At 47.2% G+C, this 26,827-nt stretch overlaps 1 protein-coding gene across 3 annotated transcripts in view; it reads left to right on the top strand.

The window, feature by feature from the left end:
* PLXNA4 (plexin A4) overlaps positions 1 to 26,827 on the top strand; it is a 467,181-nt gene that overhangs the window by 376,554 nt on the left and 63,800 nt on the right. For 2 of the 3 annotated variants that reach the window (XM_072918513.1, XM_030289996.4), the window contains exons 11-16: positions 6,549 to 6,645; positions 9,716 to 9,906; positions 14,169 to 14,320; positions 14,935 to 15,052; positions 20,485 to 20,621; positions 22,203 to 22,370. In XM_072918513.1, coding sequence (XP_072774614.1) covers positions 6,549 to 6,645; positions 9,716 to 9,906; positions 14,169 to 14,320; positions 14,935 to 15,052; positions 20,485 to 20,621; positions 22,203 to 22,370 — 863 coding nt within the window. Of the gene's footprint in view, positions 1 to 6,548; positions 6,646 to 9,715; positions 9,907 to 14,168; positions 14,321 to 14,934; positions 15,053 to 16,446; positions 16,611 to 20,484; positions 20,622 to 22,202; positions 22,371 to 26,827 lie in introns of those variants that run through there. The other variant, XM_041720978.2, reaches the window with a different exon arrangement.

The raw sequence follows: 26,827 nt of genomic DNA on the forward strand, positions 1-26,827 counted from the left end.
GCAGCAGAGAAGCCCTGGCTGTTTGAGCAGGTGGCAGAGGACACAGACAATAGGGAAGGAGTGCTGGAGATCTGTCTCCATCCTGATTATTTCCTTCCCTGCCAGAATTAGCATTCAGGCAGGAGCCTCTGCAACACAATGAGCCTCTGCTCCGGGGGTCACCTGGCTTTGGAAAGAGCTGTCTGAGCCTGTTTGCAAATCGAACCAACCCCCTCTGACAGAGATTTTTTTACTCAGCAGAGTTGCTGGAGGAGGCACTGAAAGTAGCACCTGCATTGCAGGCTTGGAGAAGGTCCAGGGGAGGGTGGGAGGATGTGCTGTGATGGTGTGTCCCTAAAGGGATGCTGTCCTGCCAGCAGATCCTTCTGTTGGTGCTGCATGCCAGACCAAGCAATCAGTCCTGCCTTGTTTCCCAGTAGGAGCCCCAAGATCTGCCCCCTCCCATCTCACACGAGGCACCCAGGAACTCAAGTCTGCCTCTGGCAGAACAACTTCTGCAAAACTCAGGATTTGTCCTACTTTCATACGGGATAGAATCGGGGAAAGAGCCTTAACTTTTGCTCTGCATTTCCTAATCCCTCAAGATTTACACCAGGGATCAGAGCCAGCTTAAGCACCTTTTCTAAGTGGCTCCAACTTCAGTCAAAGATGCTCTAAGGACCCCCAGGTGTGAGCAGTCTGTCTGTCAGTAATGCCACATCCAGCTCTGATGATCCCTGGGTGCTCAGCCCAGTCAGGAGCCAGATCTGCCTCTCTCCCTGTCTCTCCCAGAGATATTTCATTTGATAACAGCAATAAGTCTCTGCAGGCAGCACCATTCGGGACAATTATTGTTCTTGACAAGTGGTTTGAGTCTCTCAGCTCTGGGCTTTGTCCTCTGTCACACCACCCAAGGCACACAATTATCACTCAGAGGGACCCTTCCTGCCAGTCCTTACTGCACGTGTGATAGCTCTGCCAACAGCCTGGACAGGGAGGGATGGGAGGGGATGAAAAGCAGGGGAGCTAAGGAGACCTATAAATAAGTAAGTAAAAATGTCAGCAGGAAGGGCTGAAATTGCTGGTGTATCAGGGCAGAGTGCAATCTTCCCAGTGGGAAGCAATGGGAGCCCCAGCACTTGCAATCAGCCCAGAATTATCAGCCTTTGGCGTGAGGAAGAGGGAGATGGGGAGGGCTGACCCACCTGAGCACGCCATGATCAGTGCCATTACCTGCTCTGCGGGAACTCAAAATGTCCCTCAGACATTTTTGGAGGTTCCAGGCCCCGGTCAGAAGCATTTGAGACCCTGGCAGGCAGCTGGAAACAGCTGTGATTTTGGGTTTGAACCATGGAATGATTTACCAACCTTGCAGGAAGAACAAGAAGTCACAAAAGTTTAGATATTAGAGTAGAAGTAGTCACAAAGTAGAGGGAAGAATTTTTGAGTGCTGTACAGGGGGGTTTTGGTTTTGTACATGGGGGTCAGAGGTTTTAAGATGGAGGGATTTGGGCCTGCCCTGTCCTCCCTCTTTCTCCTTCCTTACCTCCATGTTCTTGGTGATGTTGGCACTCCCAGATTGGTTTAGAGTAGAAAGGCACCATTTAATATAGGTAATAGGCATTGGGGAAAAACTGTACCCATGTAACACGTAATGTACCATATAAAAGACAGTAGCAGCCCTGGGCAGAGGGGGAGAGAAGAAGCAGTCGGGAGTCAGAGAGGATGTCAGGGTGTGTGTGTGCCTCTGCCTGAGCTGTGAGCAAACCACAGCAGCCAGAGAAGAAAATCTTTTAGATAACTTGCAATTATCTGAGCCTTTCTTTGGAAGCTCGGGTTGGAGGAGAGATTTTGCCACCAGACAGAGCCACCCCTGACCTAGGGTGGTCTTTGACACATCCTTGCTTGCTTCCTGCCCATCCCTGGCCTTGGCACAGCCTGGTTCCCACCAGCAACATCCCTGCTGATGATTTTGTCCTGAATCCTTCCCAGCTCTGCGTGCTGTGAGACCTGAGGTGGTGCAGCTGAAAGTGCTGTGGGGCTTAGGGACAGGAGAGCAAGAGCAAGTCACTTCTATTTGTCACATCATTGCACTTCAGCAAGAGATCTCGGTGGCATTTGACTCCGTGGTGTGGCTCACAGTGAAGAGTGATAAAAAAAAAATCCAATAAAAAGCAGAGCTGAGGAAAAAATGAGAAACTATTCATAGAAATCCTGGGAAAACACAGTTGTGGGTGGCCAAAAGACAAGCATGGAGCTGTGAGTTGTAGAATCAGGGAATGGTTTGGGTTGGAAGGGATTTTAAAGATCATCTAGTTCCAAACCTCCCACTGGGAATGTCACCCTTGTGCATCTACTTCTCTAATTATTATTTATCTACATTTAAATGAAAGAGAAACCAAATAATCACATGGACTCTGCTGGCTTGGGTCATACCCAGTTACAAAAATTCAGTCCCAGCTCTGGGAAGCAAAAGATTCAAGGAAACAGAATGACAGTGAGCAAGAAGTTTTCTGCCTTTTTGTGGCTGGAAAATTGAGGCAAAGAAAGATTAAATGGTTTCCACAGGATCGTGCAAGGAGTTGGTGGCAGAGCCAAGTACAGGAATCAATCCCTGGATTTGAGCTCTAATCATAAAAGTGTTGTCAGAGAAACCAACACTAAAATTCTGCAAAGTTTCCCCACTATTGGACATGTTTGAGGTACAAAGGGGAAATACCACAAAACCACTCTGGATTTATCATTCTAAGTGTGCTCAAACCAAAGTACCCAAGGGCAGGATGCTGCAAGTGGTCAGGCAGGGATATGGATTTGCAGAAACTGTGGAAGTTCCTGATGCTGATGGAGAATTAAAAAGGCAAAAAAAAAAAAAAAAAAAAAAAAGGATACTTATGATTTCCAAACATTTCTCTTTTGATTTACAGCAACTCCTCCTAGTAGCTTTTTGGCATTTCCTGAGGAGAGCCAGTCTGTGTTCCGGGCAGCACAGCCTTTCCTTCTCAGTCAGGTACCCAAATTGCCCATGATTTTCTGCTTTGATGAGATTACTGTGATTAGAATGCAGACTGGTCAGACTTAGGGGTCAGATTTACATCTTCTGGGATGCCTTGCTTGTGTTGGAGGCAGTTGTGCCGGGAAAAGTGGAGAGACAAGCCCTGATGGTATCAGCACTTCCCAGGAGTGTCCGGGAAGCTCTGCTCTCCTGGAGATCGATGCTCCAGCCCTTTTTTCTCCCCTGAAACACATTTCCATCTTATTGTCATGGCTGAGTGAGTCCTTTTCAAAGACTCCTGTTGAGTTCAGTGGGCTTTGAAGAGGGGTCACAATGAGTGAGCAGCTCCTGTGGTCTGAGGAAGACGGAGCATTTCCTCGTGGTTCCTTGGCAATTTGCTCCGTTTCGCTGCCGTGCAGCCCATGCAGCATTGGATGGGGTCAGGCAGGGGCAGTGTGAGCATCCTCATCCCAGCTGGCTTCATCCTCAGAGCTCTTCCATGGGATTTATCCTCTCACATCCCTTTCCAGGTCTGGATCAAGTCTGCTGGGTTAAAAAGTCTAATATGTGGTTGCCCCTGGTGCTGCAGACAAATCAGATCTAAAATCCCAGCTGAGCTCCTGCTGCTGGCAGTGGGATCTTCCATAGGAAGAAAGGCTCCAGGAGAATCCAGCTGCCTGTCCCTTGGCAGCCCTGCCTAGGCTCTGCTTCCAGCTAAATCCCAAAACACACATGAGGCTTTGTTAAGGCCCTTTCTAAGACTCATCTTCTGACTTCAGGATGACCAGTTATTCCATATATATCCCATTTTCCATTCTCAATCAGCTTTTCAAAGTGCTGTGCAGAGCAGGTGTTCCTGAGTGGCAGAAGTTTAATTATTCACCACTCTCCTTCCCATTCCTGTCCCCCCATCCTTGCTCCCAGCTCTTCAGAGATGGGAACAGCCAGTGGTGTGAGTCCAGACAGCTCTGCTGCATCACCTTGGATCTTGCTGGCAGTGACACCCAAAAGTGTCACAAAAATGCAAATCCTGAATGAGACTGGTGGGACCTGGCTCACCTAGGCTGCTCTTTACCTCCATGGAAACCACAAATACCCATAAATTCCCTACAACTGGATCATAATCACAGCGTTTTGCAGATAAATGGCTAATTGTGTTTAGTCTGTGCAAAGAGGAGTTACTGTGCAAGCAGCTCCCACTCTGCTCTAATGGACAGAAATTACCAGTTACCATTTACTCTTCAATTATACAGCAATTAATGGATCCAGGAAAACCTACCTGCAAAGCTCAGAGCTTTGGTATCTCTGTGGATAACCACAAGAGGAGTTTAAGGGATGGGGGACTCTCTAGTGACTTTTTGGGCCCACCCAAACCAGCTTGCTGAGTTATATCCCACCTTGTAGTGGGGAAAATATTTTCCTTTCAAAGTGGGGCTTTGTCCCGCTGTAGATCCCAGTGCAGTGGGAGATCCCTGCTCTCAGGAGGGTAAATCCTATTGTGCACTGTGCTCAGCAATAACAGCAGACACAAAATGTTTCTCCCCTTCTTTCTTGCTCCCTTCTGTCCTTTAATCAACCATCTCCTCTCCCACCATGAGGCTTTTTGCCTCATGTTGTTGAGGTGTTGGGTGGAAGCTGCTGATGGAGGTGGGCAGTGGGATCTGAAGGGCAGCAGGGTGAACCCTGGCTGAACTGGCTTGAGATAAATCAAAATCTAGGTGGAAAAAAGCACTCAGCACCACGTGGAGAGGGCCTCCAGTGAGCAGCTTCCATTTCCTTTCTTAGGGTCACCTCTGTGTGACTTGACTGCCCCTGACAAGCATTTGTTTAAATTTGTCCAACCCTCTTAGAAGTTTTTTTGCAGCATTTTAAGACATACTTGCTGGAAACTGGATACTCCTTGCTCCAGCTGAAGCCTTTCTGGTTCTGAGTAGGGAAAAGTGATTGCCTCCTGGGGTTTACACATGTAACAAACTCTATCTGCTCCATCCCCAGAGGAGAATTGTTTGGGTTTTGGCAGCAATATGGCATTGTTGATTTACAGTCTGTTCATGATCTCCAGCAGTCCCCAGATCCTGTCCTGCAGCACTGCCCAGCCACTCCAATTTCAGAGCTGCTTGCATCAATTCCTCCTACTAAAAAAAAATAGTCCCCATTTGCCAGCACTGAATTTCATTCAGTTGATTTTGGACCAGTTCTACAATTTCTCAAGTTTGTTTTGAATACTTAACCCTGCTGTTGGAGGTTCTTACACTCCCTCCAGAACAGTGTCATAAAATCATCCAAGTCAGTAGTGAAAATACGGAGTGAAGCCAGACTCAGGACAATATTCCTTTTGAAACACCCCCCCAGCTTGACATGGAATTATCTGATTTTTTTTTTGTTTAATGGTTTTTGCATAAACCTTATGGTGGCCTTTCTTAGGTCATATTTCTGTGGTTTGTTTATGGGGATCTGCTGTAGGATAGTAGCAAACGCTCTCCTGAAATCAGGATAGATCACATCTGCTGCCTCTCCTTTATCCACAAAGTCATTAAGCCTGTCAAAAAGGAAATTAGATTGGGTTGACACAATTTGTTCTTGACAAATCTGTGCTGGCTGATTTTTATCACCTTATCATCTCGCAGGTGCTTATAAATTGATTGTTTAATAATTTCATGTACTTTCTTTCTGGGAAGTCAAGTTAGGCTGACAGGTCTATAATTACACACTGGCTCCATTTCCCCCTTTTTCAGGGGGTTTCCCTTATTTTGAGACTTTACTCAGCTTCCAAGAGTTCTTCAAGACATCCCTAGTGTAAATAACCTCACCTACCCATTCAGCACCTATGGAATACCCAGCAGAGGCACAGCTGGATGGAGAACCCAGAATGTGCAATTTACACCTCAAAGTTGCACCCAACTTGGAAAAATACTTTTCAAAGTTGTATTCAACAGCCAAAAAATGGATTTCAAAGTTAAAGCCCATCACATGCAAACACACTTACATCATGGAATATTTTTCTGACTGATAGGACAAGAGGGTGTGGCTTTAAGTTGAAGAAAGGTTCAGATCAAATAATAGGAAAGAATTATTGGCTGTGAGGCTCTGGTTGCCCAGAGAAGCTGTGGCTGCCTCTGGATCCCTGGAAGTGTCCAAGGGCAGGTTAGATGGGGCTTGGAGCAAACTGGGATGGTGGAAGGTGTCCCTGCCCATGACAGGGGGTGGCACTGGATGAGCTTTGAGCTCTTTTCCATCCCTATTCTGGGATTCTATGAATGTCCATCTAATGGGCTTTTGTGAGGGGCATGATTGGAGCTCCACAGCTTTGGGAGCATCCTGTGGCATTCTGGCAGGTGCTGCTGATTAGGGAGGTGGGTGACAGCTCCATTTCTCTTGTTCTCCATGCTCAGCACCACCTCTTGCCTCATGCCATGCCATGCCATGCCATGCCATGCCATGCCATGCCATGCCATGCCATCCCATCCCATCCCATCCCATCCCATCCCATCCCCACCTCCAGGCACTTTCTAAGTCTGAGTTTGGTTTTTTTTTTGTTTTGTTTTGTTTTGTTTTGTTTTTCCTCTCCCACTTCTAGTACTCGTACGAAGGGATGGAGATTAACAGCTTGCCAGTGGAGCTGACAGTCGTGTGGAACGGGAATTTCAACATTGACAACCCAGCACAGAACAAAGGTAAAGAGTTATTTCAACTTGTCCTTGGAAGCGGTAACCTTAGCAACGGGCCCTCGCTCCCTACGCTTAACAAAGCCGCCACCGTCTCCCCGTGCTGCCTGCTACACACTTGTTCTCTGCACTCTGCAAATTACCAATTTTTGAGTGCTTTGTCTGCCTCCCCCCAGCCTTCCACTTCTCTCATTCCACGTGAGAAATGCGACTCTCCCTCCCACTTGTGTTGCTCTCCCTCTCCCTTCATCGTCTCTGCCTGCCGCTTCTCCCGCGTCCTCGTCTCTGCTTTTCACGCCCCTCCCTCTCCAGCTTTTTCTCCCCCTTTTTATTTCTCCTGCAGTGATGCTCTTCAAGTTAACATGCCAGGAGAACGGGCTCTCTGCACAAAGGCAATTTAGTGGTGAGCAGGGGAAGGCAGAAGGGGAGCAGGAAGGATGCAGCTCTTCAGTGAGAGGATTCTGAGCAAAATAAAATGGTGATGATAAAAAGGATCTGAAAACCACCTGTTGTGGGAATCCAGGGCTTCCCTCTGCCTGCCCTGGCAGGGGTCAGGAACCTCCCTGTACAGAGCCCCCAGAGACACTGTCTGTGATCTCTGTCCATGGAAAAGAGTTTTCAATCTTACAGGATGAATTACAAGCTCTGAGTGTTTGATATAAGTAATGATTAAGTGTGGCACGGGTGCAAAAGTAAAATTTTAAGTTTCTAGATTAGGGGTTCAAAGGGGACAAGATGGAGGAAATTGGGTGTGTCTTGTCCTTTTTCTCCTTCTTCGTGCCCTCCATGTTTCACTGTGGTGTTGGCATTTTTCTGTTGGTTTAGGTTAGGGACACACTGTTCAAAAACCCTAAATAGTAGCATATTATTATAAATATAGCACAGGTAGTTTCTGGTATATAATGTTTGTACCATCCCACTGAGGGCAGAGCCCCACACGCTGCCCTGCAGGACAGAGCTGCGGCAGGGCAGCAGAACATGTTATAGATAAGCAAAAATAAACAACCTTAAAAACCAACACAAACGAATTATGACTTCTTCTTTAGCAACAAAGCAGAAAAACAAAGACCTTTTACAATCTCAAAATCATCAATACCACAAATTCCGACAACCTGTGTTTAACCACCACCCATGGCACAGGTTTGGTGTGCCACTCACCCAGCCACAACCCTGAGGCAGGCTGGGTGTTTCTGGAGATGGATGCTCCATCCACATCTTCTTCTTCCTTCTTGTCTTTCCACCCTGGAACCTTCCTCCCAGGCAACCCCTCCCCTTGGCTGCCCTGCATTTGCAGCTCACACCTGCAGATTCTTTTCTTCTCACATCATCACCTCTCAGGAATGTCTCCCTCCCTCTCTTTACCTTGTCATGGACACTTCCCACACCTCCTCCCACTCAATCTGTCCCCACCAGGTTCTCCCATGGTGTCGGAATCTGTGGGTATTGATGATTCCGAGATTGTAGAAAGTCTCTGTCTTTCAGCCCCACTGCCAAAGAAGAAGCCATAATTGGTCTGTGCTGGTTTCAAGGTTGTTTATTCTGTTTATCTCTAACATGTTCTGCTGCCCTGCCGCAGCTCTGTCCTGCAGGGCAGCGTGTGGGGCTCTGCCCTCAGTGGGATGGTACAAACATTAAATACCACAAACTACCTGTGCTGGATTTACAATAACGTGCCAATATCTGTCACCTACGTTGGACAGTGTGTCCCCAGCCTAAAGCAACAGAAAAATGCCAACACCACAGTGAAACATGGAGGGCATGAAGAAGGAGAAAAAGGACAAGACACACCCAATTTTCTCCATCTTGTCCCCTTTGGACCCCTAATCTAGAATGCTAACATTTTACATTTGCACCCGTGCCACTCTTAATTATTCCTTATATCAAACACTTGGAGATGGTAATTCACCCTGTAAGATTGAAAACTCTTTTCCATGGACAGAGATCACAGACAGTGTCTCTGGGGGCTCTGTCCAGGGGGGTTCCTGACCCCCTGCCAGGGTCCCAGACCTTCCAGGGCAGCCAGAGGAATGCCCTGGATTCCCACACCATGGTGCGGTCACACCGTTCCACACCCACCCTCATGCTGAGGTTCCCACCAGCACCACGTTCAACTTGGAGAGCAACACAGGAGGCAACTCTTCTCCCCATGGCACAGCCCCATCTGCCCTTCTCCCCCTCTGAATGCCAGAGTTCCATCACCAACAGCCCAAAACTGTGGCTTTTGAGCACATGAGTCTATCATCTTCATCTTCCAGGAGGAGGATTCTGCTAGCAGTCCCCTTGTGCAAGCCAGGCCTCACTTTCTACATCTGTAAAATAAGGATAAATAACATGATCTCATTTTGTAGGAGGGCTTCAATATTTTTAGGTTTTATTAGAAAAAAGCTTGGAGTGCTTCTAATCACTTAACAGCCCAAAATGGAGCTAAGCATTAATCGCTGCTGTCTGTATTAGAGTGGAATCAACTCTGCTTCAAAGTGGGAAGCAGACTGAATTTCTGGAGCAGAAGAAGGGGGAAAGGCTGGTTGTGAATCCCTGGAATCAACTTCATAATGAACCATTATGTATTTATTGTTATCCTTTGGGATTTCTGTCAAATGGGAAACCTGAGTGGTATCACCTTAACATAAAATTCTGGGGAGTTTCACACCTAAGTTTAAGCTGTGAGTTGGCCAGGTCTAGAAAATTCTTTTAGGATGAAGTGCTGAGTCTGAGGGGGGTTGCTGGTGACAATTTATGACATTCAGTCTGTGAGAAACGAAGGGCCTGAAGCCAAATCACTGCCCAAGCATCATTTCCTCCAATCTCCTACTTGTAGTCCCTCAGCAGAATGAGCAGCATCCTCCCTTCTGCTCTCAGCTTCTAAAAACACCTTGGATGAAGAATGAACGAACAAATGAACTTTATTTCAAGCAGGATGTCCACGTTTTCCCCCCCATTACTCACCCCCCTGGAGAGTTTCCATCCTGCCTCTGACACGAGCAGCCCAGAACGTTTTCCCCTCTTCCTCCCACTGCCATCCCACTCTCCCCTGAGCTGCCTGCGTGTCTCAGGCCGTGTGTTTTTGCTGTCCCTGCAGTTCACCTGTACAAGTGCGGGGCCATGCGGGACAGCTGCGGACTCTGCCTGAAAGCCGACCCCGACTTCGAGTGCGGCTGGTGCCAGGGACAGAACCAGTGCACGCTGAAGCAGCACTGCCCAGCCCAGGACAGCCAGTGGCTGGAGCTGTCCAGCACCAAGGGCAAGTGCACCAACCCCAAGATCACGGATGTAAGTCATGGATCTGTGAGAAGCTGGGGGATTCCCTTTCCTTGCTTTGTTTTCCCCATTTGGGGTTGGGTTGGTGATGGGGAGGTCAGGGCTGAGTTCTGCTGGGTCAGGAAAAGCCTCAGGCACTCTGGGGATGTGAGGCCATGGTGGCCTTCAAAGGCAGGAACAAAATTTTTATGTGTCTGCAACCCAGGGGTGCCCTTAAGTGTTGGAGCCCTGGTTACTGATAATTTTACACTTTCTGTGCTGCCAGGCACTGCCCCCAGGAGAACACTGCACTGACCTGAGACTGTGGAGAAGCTTCCAAAATGGAATGACAGCACTGGGATTGTGGGGGTGAAGCTTGGATAGAAGTGTGTGATATCACAGGGTGGAAAATTCAGAGTTTAAGGGTTTAGAACACAGGAATAGATATAAAACAAGATGGAGGTTTTGGGGCAGTGGCTGGTCATTCTTCTTCACCTCCTTCTCCATGGGTTTGGGTGGTTTTGTGTAATTGGATAAAAAAGTTCACATTGTAGGGCATGGGTGGTTGGTTATTGGGTTAAAAGTAAAAATAATTAGGTGTCATTTCTTAATTGGAACTCCAGAAACCTCCACTGACTCCAGCAGATTAAACTCTTTTGTTTGTCCTACCTCTGGATGATGCTGTGAAGTTAAAAAGTCTTCACAGAGCAAAAAAAGCCCTGTACAGTTGTCAGGTGTCCCCTTGGAAGGCTCAAGGATGAGGCAGGAGCAAGCCTGGAGTAGGAAAAGCTGGGAAGTGTCCTATTAAGATAAAGAGAATGAGGGCAGGGCTGGGGGTAGGATCTGCAGGATAATGTTGTTCCCTATTGATCATGATGACTGGGCCAAAGGAAAAGCTGGAGGAAAGGTTCAAAAAGCAAATAAGAGGATAGGATGACCAGAAAGACAAAGAGCAGAAGAAGGGAAAGAAGGCAGGAGAGGCAAGTCAGGCCTAAAATCTGAAGGGATTTTTGTCTGCTGTCTTAGGATGCCTTTGCCATAATGCCAGGAATGTTTTCAGGGTCACTGGACAGGCAGCAGGAGAGACCTGAGCCTTGAAAATGAGGGCTCCATCCCTTCCAGCTGCCTCCTGCCTTGAGCACCTCTCAGCCACCAGGCCTTACTCAACACGAGCACCCTTTCAATGTGGCCAGGGCTGATTTACAAGTGGGAAAAGTCAGGAGGGAAATGAAACAGGTAAAACATGGGGAAATGCAAAAGAAGAAAATCCAGCCTCCACAGTGGTGGTTTAATAGGAATAATTAGGTGGGTTATTTTTCTTGAAAGCAAGAAAGGCTTTTTAAAGTTGTATTTGATTCAGATTCAAAAAGTGTGGGTGTTATGGAAGAGCCCTAAAGCAATATCTGTGCTTGAACATTTTGGGTGAGCAAAGGCTGGGTTGAATCTATTTTTCCCAGGTGTTCCTGAAAATAACCCCTTTTCCCTGTGTTTTGATCCATCTCCCTGTCATCCACCAGCTTTCAAAGCTCTCTCTCACTTGAACTGTTGGAGGTCAGTTTATTCTGATGTTTATGGCTCATTCTGGTGTTTCCAAGGTGAAGGTCTCTACTTTACTTGGATTTATCTAAAACTGGTAATTCTGACCCCACCTGAACCACCTGAAGCTGTGAAACCAAATCCAGACAGCCAGAAAGGACAGCTACAACTGAAAATTCAACTTTGAGGCCTTGGAAATCACTTGGAGCTGGGGGAAACATTTTAATAATATTTTCAGATTCTCAGACCTTGTGAAACAATGATGGAATTTGGTATGGGGCAGCAGAAATCCAAAACACAGGGACCTGGGTGTGCAGAGGTTCTGAAGGTCCACCCACATTTCCCTGCCATACTTTAACCCTAATCCTTAATTTCCAGCCTCTCTTTGAAGAGCAAATCCCTCATTCTCTACCCTACAGCTCCAGAGGGGCCATGCTTCAAATTCTGCTGGCATTTCCTCCAACAACTCTCTGAGCTCAAACAGATCATTGCAACACTCACTCATGAAATATTCCAGCTGCCTGCTGCAATCCTAAGTAGCTCTTGGAAGGCCTTTTTCTGAGCCATTAGCATGGAAGTAATCTCAAGTGACTGGATAAATGCTGCAGCTAATGGTAGGGCTGGAGCTGTGGGGTGGGAGCATCCAGAGCCTGGAGAGGAGCCAGGGCTGGGTCTCTGCAGGGGAGAGGAGGAACAACACGTGTACTCACACTTGTAGGGGCACTCACACCCCCTGCAGCACTGATCTCCCCATTTCTGTACCAGCTCTGGCATTTACACAGCCACTCAGGGAAATTCAGGGACTTAGAGACTCGCTGAGCCACAAAAACCTCCTTTAGGAGTGACAAGCAGCAGTTGATATGAGCAGAGACTGGAAATTGGGATGTAGCTCTGGGTCTTCCAGAGGAAGCTGAGGCTTCCTGACAGCTTTTGTTTCTCTGCCTGGATTTTCCTCTCCAAAACTGACAGTTCTTGTGCCACGTTTTTCACCTGTGACAGGACAGGCTCCTCCTCTCCTGCTGTGAAAACAACCTGGTAACACCTTCCTCTTGGTTGAATCTTGGCAGAGCTGTGAAACAGGGTTAAAAAGTCTTCCATGTGATCCTGGGAGAATCCCAGGCCCTCCTGATTTAAGGAAATAAGTGTGTTTTAAGGAAATAAGTAGGTTTTGAAGCTGGCCTTCACAAATTAAATATTGCCCAGGGAAGGATTCTGTGGTGCTGTGTTGGCTTTGCTCTAGGAAGTTTCCCGTTGATGCTTTTTGAGTCACAGCAAGAATTTTTTTAAATCTTGTGCTTTAGACACCTTTCCCTTTTTCCCTTTCCCTTTCCCTTTCCCTTTCCCTTTCCCTTTTTCTCTTTCCCTTTTTCCCTTTCCCTTGCCCTTTCCCCTTTCCCCTTCTCCTTTCCAATTTCCCCTTTCTTCTTTCCCTTTTTTTTTTGATTTCCTGGAAAACCACCACAAATACCACCTGGTTCCCCGCAGAGTCAAAGATAAGTCACACTCACTGAGGAGCTGGTTCACAACAACTACAATTAATATCCTAAAATTAAATATCCCCTAGAGGTGCCTGGCTCTCCCTCCTTTTATTAGAGATTGAGCCTTCTAAAAATCACCCTTTGGGTGGGAATTACACCAACCCTGGTGCCAGTTTGGGTGCTGGGAAGGGGTTGGGAGCAGCAGGGCATGGCTGCCAGCCCCAGATTCCCACCTGGCAGAGCCAGGGGCAGGTGGGTACAGCCCTGAGACAGGGAATTCCACTTTGCTCACTGCAGGGAGAGCCGTGCCAGCCCTGGCAGATGGCAGCCGTGGCATCCTGAGCAGGCAGCAGGGAACACCCTGCGAGGGAAGTGCTTGAACCCCTCTCAAGCAGGCAGTGACATGGCAAAGTGGGCACGGCGAGGAATTGGAAGGGCAGAATGGAGATAATTAAGGGCCAACCTCATGATTCTGGTGCTGTTCCAATGCTCAGGAGACAGTTCCAGTGCTGATTCCCACCTGGCTCTGGACAAGGGAGATGGAGCAAGACCCTGTGAGGCTCTGGTGCAGGGCCAGGCTGGGATGCAAACACCATTCCAGCAGCCCTCAGGTTGGTTGGTATGGTTGCTCCTCTCGTGCTGAGACTCAAAACTCCACAAATAATCTGTCCATGCTCCCTGCCTGCCCTTCCAATGGCCCCAGCTCTTCCAGAGGGGAAACTGGAGCTCTTGGCACAGAGCAGCGCTGCTGCTGTCTCAGTCACCATCCACCTCCTCCACACCTAACCCAACACCCTGCTCCTGCTGTTTTTTGGCTGGTTTTTTTTTTCCATGTGGACATTTTCAGCTGAATTTCTGATGCATGACCATTACCTACCTCCAGAAGAAAACAAAACCTCCATGTGCTTTGGGTTGGGAATTTAGGATTTCAAGAGACTGGCTCAACCCTTTATGTCCTTGTTCTTTCTCCCATTTCTCTCCACTGTGTCCCTCTCCTGCCTTTCCATTGCTCACATCTACATAGTGCAGAGCTCAGCTGCAGTTCCACAAATCCCTAGAAAAAAAATCTTCTACTCACCTCTGGATGTTTTGCAAGAAATTAAAAGAGAGTAAATGAGGTCTGGGGCAGAATTTTGCATACTCTGAGTATCTGAAGCCAGTTTGTTCAGCATTTATAATTATAAGTGTCCCAAGTGATCCCCAAAAGTTGTTTGTTCTTTCACCTGACAGGATTCTGGTGCTAGTTTGATCGTTCTCCTTTCTCTTGGTTTGTTTCCCCAGATCAACCCCGTGACAGGCCCTCGTGAGGGAGGGACCAAAGTGACCATCCGTGGGGAGAACCTGGGGCTGGAATTCCAGGATATCGCGTCCCACGTCAAAGTGGCCGGCGTGGAGTGCAAGCCCCTGGTGGAAGGGTACATCCCAGCAGAGCAGTAAGTGGGTGTGTGGCAGAGCAAAGGCCACAGCACACCTAATGACACTGCTACCTGTAGGGCCTTCCAAGGAATCCATTCCCATCTGGGAATTGAGGGGTGGAAGAGGCCGTGCCTCACGTACAGATAGGGATAATCCATTTATTTAATAATCCAGTTATTACTGCGTTTGGAGTGCATATTTCGGTGATCCTCATGGCAAATACCCTGAAGTTATCCTGGTTTTCACCAAGCAGTCACCCCAAGGTGTTCAATTCCAGTTTGGAAGGCAGCAATCCTGAAAAGCCTCTTGCTAAATGCAGGAGAGATCATTAAACCTTAGAGCTGCCTCCACCATGCCTGGCTGGAGCTGAGAGGGATGGAGCCAGACCTCAGCCCAACATTTCTCTGTGTATTTAAGTGGATTTACACCACCTCAGCACTTGTCCCAGCCAGAAGCCACCACTTTCTAAAGAATAACTTAATCCACAATTTGGATTCTGGATGAGACAGAAGAGGGTGGATTAACCTACAGTCCATCCCCCAGAATTGTAGGCTCTTTGCTCCAATTCCTTCTTACCAGCACTACCAAAACACCCCTCAAACTCTGCTCCTGGTTGGTGTTTTCCCCTCAGGATCGTGTGTGAGATGGGGGAGGCCAAGCCCAGCCAGCACGCCGGATTTGTTGAAATCTGTGTGACCGAGTGCAAGCCCGAGTTCATGGCCAGGTCTTCTCAGCTCTACTACTTCATGGTAAGTTCCTGACAAAAGTTCTCCTGGGCCCCGAACTCCTTGGTCCTCTTTGCTCCCTCTGTCCATTGTCCTTCACCACGCTGAGCCTCCGAGCTCTTCGCTGCCGTTCCAGTGCACCAAATTGTTCATTCCGTTTCCTTTCAACATCTTGTTCCCAGCAAAAGTAGCTGGTCTAATTAAAGTTTTAACAACCTAATAATAGTCCAGATTATTAGTCCAGTTACAGTTCCATGCAGCCGCGGTCCAAATTAATACAGAAAATTCTCATTAATAGTTAAAAGTGCTCTGCAGGAAAGAAAAAAAAGAGCTAAAAAAGGGAAAAATTTCCCTAGTATCTTATATTCTTTCTGAGTGTGATGCTCCTGCTACCAACACCCCTCTGCTTGGAGCCACCGGTGTCCTCCAAAAGACACTTGGGGGCTGTCACTACTCATTACAACCCTGGGATCTTCCGCAGCCTGAGTGTGATGGCCTTGATTGGGTTTCTCTCTCCACCCTCTTGGATTCCCCCAGGTGTTTATTCATCCTATCCACACCAGGAGCACTGGGATCAGGACAGATCCAGCTCAGGCTGCTGGTGAGCTGTAGGATGTGACTGGAGCTCAGTGCTGGTGGGCAACTGTTTTGGATGCTCCATGATGAAACAAGAGACACCTGCAAGCTTCAGCTTCACTTCAAGTGCAAACACATGTTGTACACTCAACCTGTGCTTTTTTCCTCCCTTCTGATGATATTCCTTGTCCAAGAGACCTGATTATTCCTCTAAGGCCCCTTGCTGAGGACATGCAAGCATTGTCTGGCCTTGATCTGTTCAGATCTATGCAGGTTTGAGATGAGAGGGTCCCTTTGTTCCCATCAAAAGCTCTCGACTCTTGCAAAAGAATGGGTCTCTTCTGAAATTATTCACATGCCTGAGCATTTCTTTATGGGAAAGGGGACTGGTAATGAATGCAAATGTCTTGGATTGCCCCCTCGAGCTACAGAAATTTCTCTGTTCTCTGCATTTTCCGATGTCACTCAGGTGTTGCGGTAGCAGGGGCAGAGAAACACCTTGAGAGAAAGCCCCTACCAGGCAGCCAGAAGGGCTCTTTCCAGGACATTACACTTCAACGTGTCACCTTTGCTACTCCTGGAATTACTGTCTGGCTTTGATCATCCGTGTCCATCTGTGACAGCTTTTCCCTCCGCTTGCCGCCTTCCCGGCTGCCAGGGCACGAGCGCGAAGCCACCGGGTTTTTCTCTGCTGAATACCTCGATACCTTTGTGCTAGACAAAAAAAAAATCAAAATACAGACACTCTCCAGCCTGCCCATCATATTCCCTCTCCCGTGTCCGGTGCTTTCACAGTGGGAGCTGTGTTTTTTTGGCTTCCTCGGATTTTTCTGCTGTTGCAGGAATCTCATCGTGCCTTGGCATCCTGCAGCGGTGTGTGGCAGCTTGAAGGGAAAGAAGATGTTTGAAAACCAAGGAAGGGCATCACCTGGGAGATAAATGTCACTTCTTGACTCGTAGCAAATCTTCTGGAAAATTGGTTTTCCAGAGGTCTGAAGGAAAACTTGGTCGAAGTTGGCCAATTGGCTCAGCTTCCCTCTCTCCTGCAAGAATTTGAAGAGATGATGGTCTGGACTCAACAGAGTATTTAATTTCAGTGTTTTAAGAAAGAGGTGGCTTAGTTTAGAGATGCCAGAATGGTTCTTCTCCATCTTTCTAACCAGAACTTTTAAATTCAAATAGCTGCTCATTCGTTTTAAACTCATCTGTGATCAAAACCTGCAAATTGCATTAGAAAGTACAATAAGCCAAGAGGGAAACAAAGCTAAATGAAATGTATGATGATCTAAATGAAATATATTGTTTTAGTTATTCATGTCTTGCTGTGATTATTGCCCCAGTCTTTCAATGAAAAAAATATTACATTCACTTCTCAATTCAGGTGCTGAAGAAAGTTTACCTTTATTCTGGCTTTAGATGGAAATATTGTGTCTCAGAGCAGGTGCTGTGGGCTGCTCCACATTTCTTCGGAGTCTGTCCTGAAATCCTGGTTTTGGGGAGCATTTTCCATCCATCCTTTTCATCTTTTCCCCTCTTGCTGCTACCGTGGAACCTCTAGAAAGGAAACCCAGGTGCATAAATTGTGTTTGAGTCACAGCTTGCTCTTCCTGTGTTCCCAGGGGGAATGGAATGGGAACCAAGGTCTTGACAAGCTCCATGGGGGGCAGTTTAGACCCAGCTCTGATGGTGCTTCATTATGGAAAACCTGTGTGCAGGAGATGCTGGAGGAAAGAAAGGGCTGGGAAGCTGAGGAAAATCGGTAAAAACCTAGAAAATGCAGAAAATTTCCTGTCCTCTTTCCCTTGTCACTCTCCAGCCTATCTCCGATCCACAAGAGCCTCATTGCATTTTCCACCACCTTCCACCAGCTGTATAATCTGGAGTTTTGCTATTAATGTGTTGTGCAATATTCAGGAAGGCCACTGTGAATAATTAAAAGTTGATCACAACTTTGAAAGCTGAGTCACAAACCCATGTGTAAGATTGGCTCCAGACCCAGCAGGGCTTTGCCAAGGAGCATTCCTGGTGTGGCTGTGGCCTGTGAGGATCCTCAGAAGGCCATGGCTGCTTTATCTGCCCCAAGGAGAGGGCAGGGGACCCACCCAGGGGTGGGAAAAAGGTCTTTTGGGTCTTTAACTCAGATGTTCCTCTCTGATTTTTGAATCAGATACTGCTGCAGGGCTGCTTTGGGTACCAGGTTGGTGTTCCCAATCCATTTTTTGCCAGCTGGGAGGTCACCTCCCAGCATCAGCCAACAAGGTCAGCAGGAACTTGCACTGCTGGGGGTGTCCATCAATAAAGGTGTTGCCATCAGAGCTTGAGGTGGTGCCCAAAATATAAAGGAGCAGTACTGAAGTGCACCTTTTGCATTTCCATACTCTTCCTGCAGTTTTTATCCCGTTAAAAGAGAATGGTAGAGAAAATTCCCAGAAAATCACACTCCAGGCTTAGAGAGTGGCTGGAATGCTGCCCAGTGGAAAAGGACCTGGGTGACAGTGGCTGAACATGAGGCCAGGTGTGTCCAGGTGGCCAATGGCACCTGGATTGTATCAGTGTGGCCAGCAGGACCAGAGAATGGAGCTGGGAAGGGTCTGGAGAACCAGGAGAGGCTGAGGGAGCCGGGAAGGAGCTGAGCCTGGAGCCAAGGAGGCTCAGGGGGGACCTTGTGGCTGTGCACAAGTCCCTGCCAGGAGGGGACAGCCGGGGGGTCGGGCTGTGCTCCAGGGAACAGGGACAGGAGGAGAGGGAACGGCCTCAGGCTGGGCCAGGGGAGCCTCAGGGTGGATTTTGGGAAAATTTCTTGATGAAAAGGTTGCCAAGCACTGGCACAGGCTGCCCGTGGAAGTGGTGGAATCATTGTCCCTGGAGGTGTTCAAGGTGCTTTAGTCATGGCCTTGCCAGTGCTGGGTTAATACCTGGACTTCCTGATCATAGGGGTTTTTCTAACCTCAAAAGTTCCATAATTCTAAGTATAAAACAGCTTCCAAACCATCAGGTGAAAGCCAGCCAGGTTTAAACACAGAAAGTGCCCAGCTCTGACAGCAGAGCCTTCTACAGATCTGTAAGTCTGCTTTTCATGTTCTGCCCTTCCTCCAAGAGCTGCATTTAGAATAAGAACAAAATGGAAAAATGGAAATCCTGCCGCTGTTTTTCAAAATGATTAAACCAGAGGGGCCGGGGAACAGAGGTGGCACTGTGTGTGTGAGAGTGGGAGCTGTGGTGTGTGTCAGGTGGTTTTATAAACATGGATTAATGGTCTCCAAAGCTCAATAAGGTGACTACGTGATGTACCTGCTCGTTCAGAGGAGCTGAGAGCTTCAAGCACTTGTGTCATCATTCTTAAAGAGAGGGGGAAAGAAATAATCTTCATTTAAATGCATATAGTAGCTTTTCACTTGGGACTGAATGGAAAGTTTTTCTATTAAAATGCAAATGAAAGAATAAACTGTAACACCAAATTTCTCCCTGAATATTGATGTCTCCTCTCTGCATTGTGGTAACAGGGTGATCTGTGCCTTCAGAGCGCGAGTATTTTATCTTGATTTGGGGAAAAAGGGAGGGTAGCAAGGTAAGAAAAAGAGTTTTGAGATTTGGGGCCTCTAAAGGAATTGTGCCCTTTTTGATATATTAACACAATGCTGTGTTAGGCTGGGAAAAGAGGCTCAGAAAATCAGCAGGAAAAGGGAAAAGGTGTTCAAGTGGGCAGTGCTGCTTCTGTGGCTGTGGCATTTCTGAGGACTCCTCGACAGGAGCACCACCACCATGTGTCAGTCAAGGACAGCTCGAGGCTGTCTCAACATCCAAGGCAGATAAGAGAAAGATATGGGGCCATGTATGGGTATTTTGCACCAGGGCAGGCTTAGGTTGGACATCAAGAGGAATTTCTTCATGGAAAGGGTTGTTGAACATTGGAATTGCACCAGGAGGTGATGGAGTCCCATCTCTAGAGGTGTTCAAAGAACAACTGGATGTGCTCTGTTCTGGTTGTCAAGGTGGGAATGGGTCACAGGTTGGACTCAATGACCTTGGAGGTCCTTCCCAACCTCAGTGATTCTGGGATCCTGTGTGGGAGAGGCAAGAACAAACTCAGATGTTCTGCTCTCCTCCATCCAAGGGAGAATGGCTTCCCGCTGGCAGAGGGCAGGGTTAGATGGAATATTGGCCAGGAGTTGTTCCCTGTGAGGGTGGTGAGGCTGAAGAAGCTGTGCCTCATCCATGGAAGTGTCCAAGGCCAGGCTGGACAGGGCTTGGAGCAATCTGAGATAGTGGAAGGTGTCCCTGCCCATGGTAGGGTGGGACTGGGTGAGCTTTGAGGTCCCTTCCCACCCAAACCATTCTGTGATTCTGAGAATCAATGAAGTTGGGTGATCTTCTCAAAACCAAGCAATTTTCATCACTTGTGAGTTCCACAGTTTGGAGATTCCCCTTTAAGATGCAATCAAATCAGTTCACTGCCTGACTTATCCTGCAGAGCTGGTGTGTGACAGCAAAAAGAGCCCTGAGCTGTGCCTAACAAGTAGTGGAGATGAGAGATTGTGATCCAAGGTGCTCCAGGCATTGTAGGATTGTATTGGCATTGTAGGCATTGTATTCCTGTCTTTATAGGAATATTTCTGAGTGGATACAAAGTCAGATCTCATTTTGGAGGAGTGAGAACAGACTGGGGTTGGGTCTGAACTCATCCTACCAAACCTGGCATTCAAGCAGAGGGTCTCTGACAGGTCTGGTGTCACCCCAGGCTCCTTTATCAGCCAGATGTGGCCAACTTCAGAAGCCTTGATTAATCCTTGAGGGTGCCTCTCTCCCTCCAGCACTAACAGGAGAAGGAGGATCCCTCTGCTCCTCTGACGTGTTTCTAACACCTCTCTTTGCCTCCACAGACTCTGACCCTCTCTGACCTGAAGCCGAAGCGAGGACCAGTGTCGGGTGGCACCCAGGTGACAATCACAGGCAACAACCTCAACGCTGGCAGCAATGTCATTGTGACCTTTGGGCGACAACCCTGCCTCTTCTACAGGTACAGATGAGCCCTTCCTGCTGCTCGTGCCCGAGTGTGAAAGATTAAATGCCAATTAAAGTCAGGAAACTTCTCCTGCAGCCCTGACACCTTGTCCCTCAAGTGCCACATCTATGCTACAATGGGACTTGTGCATTCTGCACCATGCACAGCCTTGCTGGCCATGTTTTAGGGAGAGAAAATAGGATTTATTTCATTGTTTTGACTGGTATTTGATGTGCTTTTTCCCCGTGGCCTCTTGTCAGATTTCAGTACAATTCTCCACGGTCCTGCGCTCTGCTACTTGCTCTGGGAGTGCGTCGTTTAAAAGATTCATTTTCATGTCCCTGCTTTAGTAGAGGTGACAAAGAAAATCTGACAACATCAGTTCGAAGTACTAAACCACCTCCCTTTTATCCCAGAATAGTCCTGTAGTGCTAAGAATTGGATGATTTGCAACATTTTAGCTCAGTGTTGGCTCCTGTTCAATGGCACTTCAGAGAGGCTTAATGTCAGTGTTACCTGCTGGATGTTCCCTGATCCCTGTGAGAATGACTCTGAATCCCATTCCCAGGGGCTCCTGCAGCTCAAAACTACCCAGAGCAACACATTTTGCTGCCAGTAGAGACTGGGGGCTGAAGATGAAGTTGGCACATTTCTCCCAAATATGTCCTTGGCAGAGGAAGTCTCATTCACAGGAGACCTGGGAGCACTGCCCTGGGGCAATGCCCTTCCCTCTCCTGGCTGTGGGAATCCTCTTTAGCAGCCTGTCATGACTGTGGAGCGATCCAGCATCCAAAATTCAGCAGGGTGAAGTCACAGGCTGCGATTTGAAATGCCAAGTGGGAGCCACAGCTGCTTGGAGATGCTCACAGAAGGCTGGGGAATTTTAGGAGGGATTGAACACTGTCTTCTGGGGGAGTTTAGAGGGCACCTGGAGATTGCAGTCATTGGAGGTGACTCACACCCCCATTTTAGGGGTATAAGGTGAGGCTGCATCACAAATCACAGGAGATTGAGAATGTTTGGTGCCTGGATTTTTGACTAATTTTAAAAAGAATGCAGACCTGGAGCTGGTTTTGAGCCCTGCCAAAAATGAAAGGTTTATGCAGAATCCTCTTTAATCATAAAATACTTCCCACTGTATTAGCACTTCCAAAGGTCCCAGGCATGTTGCAAACTGCACTTAAAGAAGACTTACAGTCCTAATGCAAAGTAAACTTTATGATCCCAGTCTGCAAGGCTGAGGTGCAAACACCCCTTTTATGAGCTGCTGCTGCACATGTCTGCAGGCAGGAAGGAAACATCCATCAAATATTTAATCACAGGGAAATACTTCTGGAGGGAGGCCTGGTTTGGACTTCCCTAGGGGTTCAGATTTTGCTCTGAGCCCTGAGGGCTCTTGTGTTTTTATTTAAACCAGTGAAAAGGCAATACCACTTCCCCACACACTGCTACAAGAACATAAATGATTCACACTGAGTTCTACCTCTTCAGTGCACAGGTTTGGGCCACAGGACATAAGAATAAATAGTTGGGCTCTTTTTGGCACCATTTTGCTGCTGGTAGCACCTGGTTCACATTTATTTCTCCTCCTCTCAGGAGATCCACCAAGCACATTGTCTGTAACACCACGGCCTCCTATGAAGGCTTTGAGAAGGTGAAGGTGTCAGTGAGAGTGGACAAGGCCAAGATCCATCAGGAGCTGCACTATGAATATGTAGAGGATCCCACCATCCTGAGGATCGAGCCTGAGTGGAGCATCTTCAGGTGAGTATCCCAGGAAAACCCTTCTCCCAATTCCCACGTTTTTTTAAAGGAGCACTGCTCTGATAACTTCGGTCCTCGGTGTAGAAAACTGATTTCCAAGCATTGTGTCCACCAAGAATTTGTGCAGAGATACTTTCCACAGCCAATAGATCCCTCAGGGTGGATTAGAGTGAAATGACACTGAATGATCAGTGTTTGTAAATATATATATAGGTTTATTTCAGAACAATTTGGTTGCAGGGGAAAGCAGCTACAAAGCCATTCTGGTTGTTCTTATACCTAGCACTATGAAAATACAAAAGTCTAAAAATATTACAAAAGAAAAAGCATAAGGAAGAAAATGAAAGGATGAGAGTAGAAAGATTGCAGCACTCACAGGCACCACAAAACTTGGTCATTGCAATTTTGATGTCTGTTGGTTGAAGTGATGGATCCATCAGAGGACAAGGGGCATCCCAAAGAAACAATGAAGAAAATCCCCAGAACACAACCTCTGCTGGGTTTATACTCAGGTGGGAACATCCACTGGGGAGTTTCCCACTGGATGATGGAAAGCTGTGGATCAGGGACACCTGGATGACACAACGTGGTGGATCACAAGTTTTTGACAACTCCTAAGTCGACACAGCTGCCTCTTGCACCAGCCCAGTTGGCTCCATTAGGTCCCAGCATGGGGAGTGAGCACCTTCAGGCTCCATGTGAATGTTCCAGCACTGCCCTGGGCAGGGGAGTTATCACAGCTGAGTTCACTTGTTGCCTCAGGTTTTAGCTTTTGTATTTTTCAGATTCTGTGCTGCTTTAGTGTGTGGGTCTGAACTTCCTGTTAGGGGATGGTGAGCTCTCTGCACAGAGCAGGGAGACAAAACAATTCCTGCTCCAGCTGGGCACCAAGGACAAATGATCCAAATCTCAGCCCAGGAGCACAAACACCGTGGGCTGGAGAGAGAAAAACAAGCAGGGTGGGACTGCCTGGGCTAAAGCTGGAATGGGACAATGAACTCCAAGGTGCCAATGGAGCAGAACTGATCCCAGGGAGAGCCCCCGGGAGCGCTCGTGCATTTTGGGGCCATTTTGGTTCATTTGGGTGCAGCCCTGGCTGGGCTCTGGTGCTGCCCAAGGTGGATCCATGGAGGAGATGCTCTTCATAAATCCCTAATTTATTCTTTAGCTCTGCTCAGCCTCTGCTCCAGCTCAGCTTTCTCAAGGCCTCATACTTGATAAGGACAAAGCCCCCACCTCGCAGGGTTCACCTCTTTCCTTATCTGGTCCATCACCAGCTGCAGCCTGAGCTGGGCTGTGCTTGCCCCTGGCACCTGGGTGGGTGCTTTGCCCATGGCAGCTTCTCCTGAGTATTTGAGCCACCAGCATCCCAGTGTCTCTTGTAGAATCACATTCTTCTCCCTAGACCTGGGAGGACTGGACAATTGTATCACATTTATCTCATCCCACACTTATCCACACTCCAAATTCTGTTTGTAGGTGTATTTGGGGAGGGCTGGCTTTGGTAGCCACAGATGAGCAGCTGCTTCTTTGCTACTGTGGGCAAAAGCCTTTCCATGATTTTAGCAATATTTAAGCCCTGAACCATTTCATTCTCTCACAGTTTGCAAGCTGCAATTCCTACCTTTCCCACAGCCATCATGGACTTGACATTTCTACATTTTTCATAGCACTCATGGACTTGAAATTCCCACGTTTTTCATAGCCCTCATGGACTTGAAATTCCCACATTCCCACAGCCTTCATAGACTCAAAATTCCCACATTTCTCACAGCCTTCATGGACTTGATGCCTCAGGACTAAGCACTGCCTATCTGGCCACGGTGCCTGAAAGCCCCAGGGCTCTGTCCTGAGATGAAATACAAAGGGAGCCCTGCTCCCTGCCCTATCCAAGGGCCTTTCTCCTCGTTAGGAATCCCTTTTTCTCTTCACCCCCTTGATGCTGCTTTGGTGAATTCACAGGGTTCACATGAAGGTGCCTGAGAGCAGCATTTGCCCTGGCTGTGGAAAGCATCAAAGTGATACCCAAACCCTCAGAAGCATGGAGAAGTGGCCTCAGGAAGGGAGAAATTGGTCATTAAATGCACTGGTATTTCCTTGAGAAGATACAAAATAAGAAATCTTAGTCTCCCCTCATTCACCCACGGCAGCTCTCTGCTTCCCTGTCAAACTGGACTGATTGGAGTCCCTGGGGATTAGGAGCAGGGCTTGTAAATCCCCCCATTTCAGCTCCCATCCCAAAGATGTTTTCACAAATCAATTAGTGCCTTTAATTACCGTGAGGGAATTTACTGATTTAGCCGGATTGAGTCTTTGCACATTGGGCTTGAAGCTTTAGTGTCAGGATTTTCCATTTGGGGCTTTTCTTTTCAGTCAGAGTCCAGGTTATCAGTGAAATGAGAAATCACTTTATTCCCTTATATAGCAAGTTCAGTGCTGCTTAAAAGGTGCAAGATTGACAGCCTGGGAGAGTGAATTCCTGAATTTCCCCTGGAAAGCTGCAGCACAGGGACCTTCTTCCACCTGGCCTTGGGTGTGGCTGGGAGGACTTCTCCAAGCCTGCTTGTTCCTTGGTTTCTCTGCTGAAGTTGCCAGAGAGATGTGAAGGACCAACCAAGGAGATGCCTCAGGTGTGTTAGCAAAGCTTTGCCCAGCCTGGAGATGCAAAAAAAAAAAAGGAAATAAGGGTGAGGTGCTTGTTTGGGGGTGCTAGGTTATTTGTGGGGTGTGTAGCTGCTGGGATGGATGGCTGAGACTGCTCGTGTCTCATCACTCATGGAATTATTAAGGCTTGAAAAGACCTCTAAGATAATTGACTCCAATTTTTAACCCAGCACTGACATGTTCACCACCAAAATGTGTCCCCAAGTGACACATCTACACAGCTTTTGAAAACTTTCAGGGCTGATTTGAGCATTTCCAGGGATGGAGCATTTTTGGGTACAACCTCTCTCTTTTGCTTTCTTCTTCTGAAATCAGGAAGCATCAACTTGAGCATTTTTAACCAGACCTACCCAATTTAATCCTCCTTCTTAAGGACTTTGGAGTCACTCCAAAGGTGCACAACCCTGCAAAGAGAAGATGAAATATTCAGGATTACCACAGGAGTTTGGGGTGTCAGGGACAGTTTTAGGTGCTTTAACTGTGGGGCTGAGCTGTTCCCAGGGAGAGGTGATTGCCACTAAACCAGCTTGGCAAAACCAGTGAATGAATGTACTAAACCTGGCTTAAAACCTTTATTTTTCAAAACAATAAAGAAAAGATTACTGCTAATTTACTTCCATAGCCAAAAAAAAAAAAAAAAAGACATGCTGGGCTGGCAAGTAAATAAAATTTTATGAGGCTCCATTAATACTTTTGATCTGCATTTGATTTGAGTTTCATCCAGCAATTACCTGAGTCTGCAGGCAGAAAATGATACTCAGGGTCTTTTGGGGCAACAAACTGTCAAATTCTGAGGGCTTTTGGCACCTCTGTTATTTTGCTGGGCAGCAGCAGGTCTCCAGGCTCTGCTCCCACCTGGCTGAGCATCCAGATACAGGCATAAATGCCAATGGCAGGTGATTTTCAAGTCAAGAAAGTTTTATTTCCTTTATTTTCAAGCCAGAGAGGGTTTGGGGGTAATTTTAAGTCTTCAGCAAACAAAAAAACTGCATTACCTTTTTTTTTCTCTCTCTCTGGTCAGGTGCTGTGGCTGTGTTTATTGCCTGTGGTCTGAGCCTGCAAGCTCAGATTTCAACCCAAATAGAGGATGTTTAAGATGTGGGTTTAAAACTGTGTGCACAGATTTGGTTGATTAAATAAAAGGATTTGTCTTTATATAGACACAGATACCTGTAGATGTGTTCACACATTGGATTTTTGTGGAAAATGTAGAACTTTCAGCCAAGTAAAGATATAAAATCCCTTTTAGTTTGAATCAGCAGAGATTAATTACATTAGTAATGATATTATTATTAAATTATATATAATAGCAATAAAATTATATTTTTATTATTAACATAAAGGCTCACAGCCAAAATTCAGAAGACAATGGAGAAAGAACAATTTGGTTTATACATTTCTGGATTTTGAAGAATTTTCCCTGGATGATGTCAGGAATCTTTACAGCAAAGCTGAATTTTGGGAAGAGGGTATTTTTTCTGTAAGTCAGGCAAGTCTCTTGTAAGCAGATGTGTGACTTCATCAGGATCCCTTGTTCATTCAAAAAAACTCATCCAGATCTGATGGAAACAACAAAATGTAGGTTTGCCCTGTAACATTTCCCATTAGCAATATTCCATCATAGCTGATGATTTCAGAGAGAAAAAACTTGAGACACTCTGCAAAACTCAAGGTCAAATGTTGCCCTAACCATGGACCAGTCCAGCCCTTGAGTGAAAGACCATGAGGAGCCTCCCAGAGAAGTGTCCCATGAATATGTGCTGAAAGATATGGCTGTGCCAACTCTCTTTGGA

Source organism: Taeniopygia guttata, chromosome 1A (assembly GCF_048771995.1).
Source record: "Taeniopygia guttata chromosome 1A, bTaeGut7.mat, whole genome shotgun sequence".
Classification (NCBI taxonomy): domain Eukaryota; kingdom Metazoa; phylum Chordata; class Aves; order Passeriformes; family Estrildidae; genus Taeniopygia; species Taeniopygia guttata.